This window comes from Scyliorhinus torazame, chromosome 20 (assembly GCF_047496885.1).
Source record: "Scyliorhinus torazame isolate Kashiwa2021f chromosome 20, sScyTor2.1, whole genome shotgun sequence".
Taxonomy (NCBI): Eukaryota; Metazoa; Chordata; class Chondrichthyes; order Carcharhiniformes; family Scyliorhinidae; genus Scyliorhinus; species Scyliorhinus torazame.
The window spans coordinates 1,969,314-1,976,205 of NC_092726.1; the positions used below are offsets into that span (position 1 = coordinate 1,969,314).

Consider the following 6,892-nt stretch of genomic DNA (forward strand, 5'->3'; position numbering starts at 1 on the left):
TGACACGGGGAGAGGTGCAGGGTGACACGGGGGACAGGGGAATGGTGCAGGGTGACACGGGGTGACGGAGAGAGGTGCAGGGTGACTGGGAAACGTGCCGGGTGACACGGGGGGGATGGGGAAAGGTGCAGGGTGACGGGGAGAGGTGCAGGGTGACACGGGGGTGACGGGGAGAGGTGCAGGGTGACACGGGGGTGACGGGGAGAGGTGCAGGGTGACACGGGGGTGACGGGGAGAGGTGCAGGGTGACACGGGGGTGACGGGGAGAGGTGCAGGGTGACACGGGGGTGACGGGGAGAGGTGCAGGGTGACACGGGGTGACGGGGAGAGGTGCAGGGTGACACGGGGGACAGGGGAAAGGTGCAGGGTGACTGGGAAAAGGTGCAGGGTGACACGGGGTGACGGGGAGAGGTGCAGGGTGACACGGGGGGACGGGGAGAGACACTGGGTGACGGGGAGAGGTGCAGGGTGACACGGGGGACAGGGGAAAGGTGCAGGGTGACTGGGAAAGGTGCAGGGTGACACGGGGTGACGGAGAGAGGTGCAGGGTGACTGGGAAAGGTGCCGGGTGACACGGGGGGGATGGGGAAAGGTGCAGGGTGACTGGGAAAGGTGCAGGGTGACACGGGGGTGACGGGGAGAGGTGCAGGGTGACACGGGGTGACGGGGAGAGGTGCAGGGTGACACGGGGTGACGGGGAGAGGTGCAGGGTGACACGGGGGGATGGGGAAAGGTGCAGGGTGACACGGGGGACGGGGAAAGGTGCAGGGTGACTGGGAAAGGTGCAGGGTGACACGGGGTGACGGAGATAGGTGCAGGGTGACTGGGAAAGGTGCCGGGTGACACGGGGGGAATGGGGAAAGGTGCAGGGTGACTGGGAAAGGTGCAGGGTGACTGGGAAAGGTGTCGGGTGACACGGGGGGGGGATGGGGAAAGGTGCAGGGTGACTGGGAAAGGTGCAGGGTGACGGGGAGAGGTGCAGGGTGACACGGGGGGACGGGGAAAGGTGCAGGGTGACTGGGAAAGGTGCAGGGTGACACGGGGAAAGGTGCAGGGTGACACGGGGGGATGGGGAAAGGTGCAGGGTGATGGGGTGTTGCTCTTTTTCGCCTTCGGTTATTAGCTCTGATTCTGTCACCTTTGCTCACGAGTCGCCAGGTATCGTTATAATACCGCCACGTGATTCAAGCTCGAGTTATGATTAATAATGCAGCACACCGCTTACTAAGATTGAAATCAACGGTCATTTATTATATACAACAAGTAATGCTTACACAATAATCCTACTATCTATATAATAAACCTATCACTACTGGCCAATACTTAACTTTAGAAAGGGCCCACCAGGTCAGGGAAACGAATGGCTGATCGAGTTGGATCTGGCCCGCGGGATTCAAAAAGGCTGATACAGGTCGATGGCTAGGAGTCTTTATCGGGTAGCGATCGCTGGAGTCAAACTTACTGTTTCTTTGTTGATGTTCTTGCGAAGAGAGAGAGAGATCTGAACTTGGCCCCTCACTTTATAGGGCCCAGGGGCTTCCCGCCTCTCGGGGCGGCCCTTGACCCTGAGTCCCAAGTGATTGGACTTGTTCCCAATCACTGGGTTCGATATGCTCCAATGGTGAGGCGATTCCTCGATCGGGGGGTGGTCGCTCACCTGTCTTTGTTTCGGCCACTGCAGGCGCCGAGAGGTCTGGCCCGGCATTCAATTGCTAATTTGTTGCAATTGTTCCCGGGGATAGCCGATTAAACTGCAGATGTCTGGGTTGATGTGCTGCTAATGGTCTTGAGTATCGATCTGGGCCGACTTCCCCAGAGCCGAATACGCTATTCTGTCTGTTTATGTCCTGTTGCCTGCTTTTCCCATCAGCCTTTTCGGTTAGCCTTTTTACATCGGGGTTTTGGCCAAATTCATAGGGAACCAGCCATTTTAGGTGGCTCCAGGGGAAAAGTGCAGGGTGACACTGGGTGTGGGGAGGGGGGGGGGAAGGTGGGAGAATGGCAGGAAGTGAATTGTTTATTGGGAGGGCCAACGCAGACAGAATAGGTTGGATGTCTGTACCACAGAAATTCTGGGATTCAGATTGTGGCGTGGTCGTGTGGATTCCATGCTCGGACCAGGCCCTGGAGTGGTTGCTGCTTCCCCAGTATTACGTGTAGATTCTGATCTGTACACACTCGGGGCTGTGTCTCAGCTTGCATCCGCTGCACCCATGATGCTCCAACTTGTTGGTGAGTTTTGAATCTGAATTCTTTCAAGGGTGTCTCAACTTGCCAGCCTTGGGCTGCTGGACTTTCTTTGGGGGCCTATTACTCACTGTCCAGCACGTTGCATTGTGTGTTTGAGGATGTCGTCTTCAGCTTCGTAGGAGGGTTCTGTGAGGTTTGTCTGTTCGCCCAAAGTAAGCTACTTGAGACTGGAAATTTTTTAAACCATTGCTCATAGCTGCTATTTGCAGCACCTCCCCGTGCCCGCGTGGGTTTCCTCCCACAGTCCAAAGATGTGCAGGTTTGATGGGGTTACCGGGATAGTGCAGACTCTATGTGCCGAATAGCTTCCTTCTACACTGTGGGGATTGTGTGGATATAGGAACTCTGCACAAGGTTGGATTTCTGCCCCTTCCAGTCTGCTCAATCATGTTCCATCATTCTTACATCAGCATCATGTGCTCCTGATTGTAACCCTTTTCTCTACGCCAACTACATTTCAAAACTAGTTCATAGTTTGTGCTTGGCATATCTGAAAGAATATTCAAAATGCTGTATAAATGCAAGAAACATGTATCTATTATGACCACCCGGCTCCCCCCAAAGGTCACTCCTACCCCTGAGTACCTCTGCATATAGTCACTGTTGTGTTGTCGGAGACTGAGTGACACAGCGGCATTGCTAATGCAGCGTGGGCAGCTTGTGGCTTGTTAATTCTGTGAAGCCTCATGAAGATCATCGTTATAAGTCGGGAACAGCACCTGACCACACCAGAGCGGCAGGGAGGGGGGTTGATGTTCTTTAGGGCATGTGTGGGGAAGACATCGCATACTTTTTAAATCCAATACGCTGAAGGTACAGGATGGGGTGACTGTAGCCAGGATACCCGAACGCAGCTTGATGCAGGTACAAGTATGAACTCAAACTGTTCAGTTATGCCTACCCGTCAATTCATGCACAAAATGATTATTGTGCGAATGCAGCACTCGCCCGATTAACGCAGCCGCAGAAATGAATGTGTAAATTGTTACTGAGAAACATTTGAAAATGAAATGAAAATCGCTTATTGTCACAAGTAGGCTTCAAATGAAGTTTACTGTGAAAAGCCCCTAGTCACCACATTCCAGCGCCTGTTCGGGGAGGCTGGTACGGGAATTGAACCGTGCTGCTGGCCTGCCTTGGTCTGCTTTCAAAGCCAGCGGTTTAGCGATTAGTGGAGGATGAAGTAGATTACTCCACGTGATAGTCCTCACAATCGGGTACAAGCCGTGCCTGACTGCCCAATATAGGTTTACCCTCTTCGGGAAACACAATCTGATGTTGCCCTTCTAATCCAGTGGATAAATATAAAAGCAGGAAAGCGATGGGAAAGATGTGGAGAGGCATTAAACCCATTTATTTTTATACAGCTTAATCCCCTCCACTCACTGTTAAAACAGGTTAATTTGACAGAAACACATGCAATAAAAGGTGACATACGTTTATTTACTGATTTCGGAGTACAAGTGAGAGCAGTACAGCTCAGGATACTTGGGTTTGGAACAAAAAGTTATGGTGTTCCCAAGTTACACAGTACTTGAAATTTTGGGACGAGGGGAAGATCCAGGAATCCGACAGGAGGAAGCTGCAGGATAACCTGTAGGTTTGACAGTGACTGAAGAAAATGTCCAAGTGAGGTAAATATAAGATTGGTTCATTCTTTAGTCATCATTATTTTAAAAACTGACAGAAAAGTCCAATATCTCACTCCCAATGACTCAGTTATTAGGCAAAGGTATCGCCAGTGAATGGCAACGGTTGAGTTTGGAAGGCAACATCTGCTACTGGTACTCCTCAGGCACTCCGTCTCCAGTCGTGTCAACACAGTGAAGATGTGATGTAACCTATTCAGCAATGAGGTAAACAGGCTGGACTCTCCAAACTGATACGAGGCCTGTTCATCCAGGATGCCTCTCCAAACATCAATCAACCCTTCACTACATCACAATATCAGGTCTCTTACAGGAAATTTAATGCTGCAAATGTGTCAAACACCAACAGAATTAAAAAAAACTAACCGACCAAAACAAGTGATTGAGGTGAATAGTGATGAAGGAGATTTTGTTGAGCAACTATCAAGTGATTGGCTATGTGAAAAAAAGAGTTCTCTTTTTAGAAAATTATATTTCAGTATGTTTTTGTGCTGCTCTGCTGAGTGACTGTCTGGGTCCCACAAGGACGGTCACAGTCTCTTCTCTCCTGTGTGAATGTGCTGGTGCTGTATCAGATGACTTGACCTGTAAAAACGCTTGTTGCACACGCTGCACTCAAATGGCTTCTCGCCGGTGTGGATGCGTTTGTGCACAGTCAGGTCACGGGACGTACAAAAGCGCTTGGAGCACACGATGCACTCGAATGGCCTCTCCCCGGTGTGAGTACGTTGGTGCACGGTGAGGTTGCTGGAGGCGCAGAAGCGCATCTTGCACACAGCACACTCAAATGGCTTCTCCCCGGTGTGGATGCGCTGGTGAACTCTCAGCTCGTTGCTCGTGGAAAACCGCTTCGCGCAGACATTGCACTCGAAGGGCTTCTCCCCCGTGTGAAAGCGCTGGTGCCGGGTCATGTTGCTGGACTTGCTGAACCGCTTGTGGCACAGGCTGCACTCGAAGGGCTTCTCCCCAGTGTGAACCCGTAGGTGCCTCTTCAGCAGGCAGGCCCACCTAAACCCCTTCCCGCACACAAAACAGCGAAAGCCCTGCTCCTCCCCGACGGCAACTGCCGGTTCAGGGACCCCAGAAGTTTGGGATGAGCCGGGCTGGTTGTTGACTAGCGTCGCCGTTCCTTTTAACGTATCCATTTGGAACCCTCTGTCCCCCCCCCAACACTCCTCTAGCGCCAAACCCAAACAAACAAGAGGAATTGGCACAAGCAGCACAATTCGAGGGTGCGGTCCTCCTCCTCAGCCCGACAAGGTTTCGATTTCCCGCTGCGTGGCTCGACTGGGTTGCGAGAAGGTGTTGCTGCCCTCGCCGCAGGCTCAAGAGTAGCCTTCCTGCAGCCGGCACAGTAAAAATCCAACACGTTGGTCCTTCTCCTGCCTGGAGATCCGGTTTAAAAGCTGATCCATCTGCTTTTCCAGTTGTGAAGGGAGGTCCCCGGCCTGGACTCCTGCCTGCTCCCGGGGAGGATTCCCAATGGGTTGTGTATCTTTGTGTCTCCCTGTTGCAGGTTGGTCAGATTGGCAGTCACCCTCCTCCTGTCCAGGGGCTCCAGAGTTGTAGGAGTGAGTGGCTCTGCCTCCTGCAGTCTCTCTCCCCCTGGCTGTCCCTCTCCCTGGGGCTCTCTCTCTGTCTCTGTCCCTCTCCCTGGGGCTCTGTCTCTGTCCCTCTCCCTGGGGCTCGGGCTCGGGCTCGGGCTCTGTCCCTCTCCCTGGGGCCCTCTCCCTGGGGCTCTCTCTCTGTCCCTCTCCCTGGGGCCCTCTCCCTGGGGCTCTCTCTCTGTCCCTCTCCCTGGGGCTCGGGCTCTCTCTCTGTCCCTCTCCCTGGGGCTCTCTCTCTGTCCCTCTCCCTGGGGCTCTCTCTCTGTCCCTCTCCCTGGGGCTCTCTCTCTGTCTCTCCCGCAGTTCAAACAGGGAAACAAAAGAACAGCTGAGTAAAAAGGGCAATGGCAGACAGTGTGCGCATGCCCGGTGCTGGCCGCAGCAGTGTGCGCATGCCCGGTGCCGGCAGCAGCAGTGTGCGCATGCCCGGTGCTGGCCGCAGCAGCGTGCGCATGCCCGGTGCCGGCAGCAGCAGTGTGCGCATGCCCGGTGCTGGCCGCCGGGATTAGCAGACACAGTGTACGCATGCACGGTGCCGGCCGCCCGGCCTCAGCAGGCGGTGTGCGCATGCCCTGTGCCGGCCGCCCGGGCTCAGCAGACAGTGTGCGCATGCCCGCTGCCGCCCCTCCTCCCCCCCACCCGGCACAGCACAGTGTGCGCATGCCCGACGCCGGCCCCCGTGCTCAGCAGACAGTGTGCGCATGCCCGACGCCGGCCCCCGGGCTCAGCGGACAGTGTGCGCATGCCCAATGCCCCCCCCCCCCCCCCCCGGGCACAGCACAGTGTGCGCATGCCCGACGTCGGCCCCCGGGCTCAGCAGACAGTGTGCGCATGCCCGACGCCGGCCCCCGGGCTCAGCGGACACTGTGCGCATGCCCGGTGACTCCGCCGCCGCCAGCCTGGCCAGGCCCCGAGTTGGGAGGGAATGGGGGGGGATGTGCGGCGCGGGCTACCTGAGAGACGCCGGGTTGGATTGTCGGTGCGGCTCTCTCCCGCTCGGCCGGGCCTGTCGAGGTGTCGGTGCCCGTCTCCCTCACTCCCGCCCGGCGACGGCGTCGTGCTCGGCAAGATGGCGACTGCCGCCCCCCTCACGCGGCAGGGACGGCGGTTGGCTCGCGTCCTGATTGGCTGTGGCTGGGACACGTGTGCGCGCCGCCAGCCTGTGGGCCAATCAGCGGCGAGGAGGGGGGGAAAGGAGCGGGAGGAGGCCCTTCAGCCCATCCAGACCGGCCCCCCCCTTGCCATTCACCCTCTTCACTGCTGCCTGCCAAGTCCATCAGCCTCAGTCCCCTTATCCTCAAACTGTGACCCCCCCCTTTGTTCTGGACTCCCCCCACCATCGGGAACATTCTTTCTGAATCTATCCTGTCTAATAAGACAACAAGG

The 6,892-nt window shown here is 55.9% G+C and overlaps 1 protein-coding gene across 1 annotated transcript; it reads right to left on the reverse strand.

Annotated features, from left to right (window-relative positions):
* Positions 1-3,674: 3,674 nt before the first annotated feature.
* Positions 3,675-5,888, reverse strand: LOC140396815 (uncharacterized). The gene has a single exon (XM_072485569.1). It carries the CDS (start codon positions 5,042-5,044, stop codon positions 4,430-4,432), a length of 615 nt encoding a protein of 204 aa, XP_072341670.1. The 5' UTR covers positions 5,045-5,888; the 3' UTR covers positions 3,675-4,429.
* Positions 5,889-6,892: the final 1,004 nt, after the last annotated feature.

What these genes read in the sequence shown, in the direction of transcription:
- LOC140396815 (XM_072485569.1), bottom strand. Translation starts at nt 5,044, where the DNA reads ATGGATACGTTAAAAGGAACGGCGACGCTAGTCAACAACCAGCCCGGC.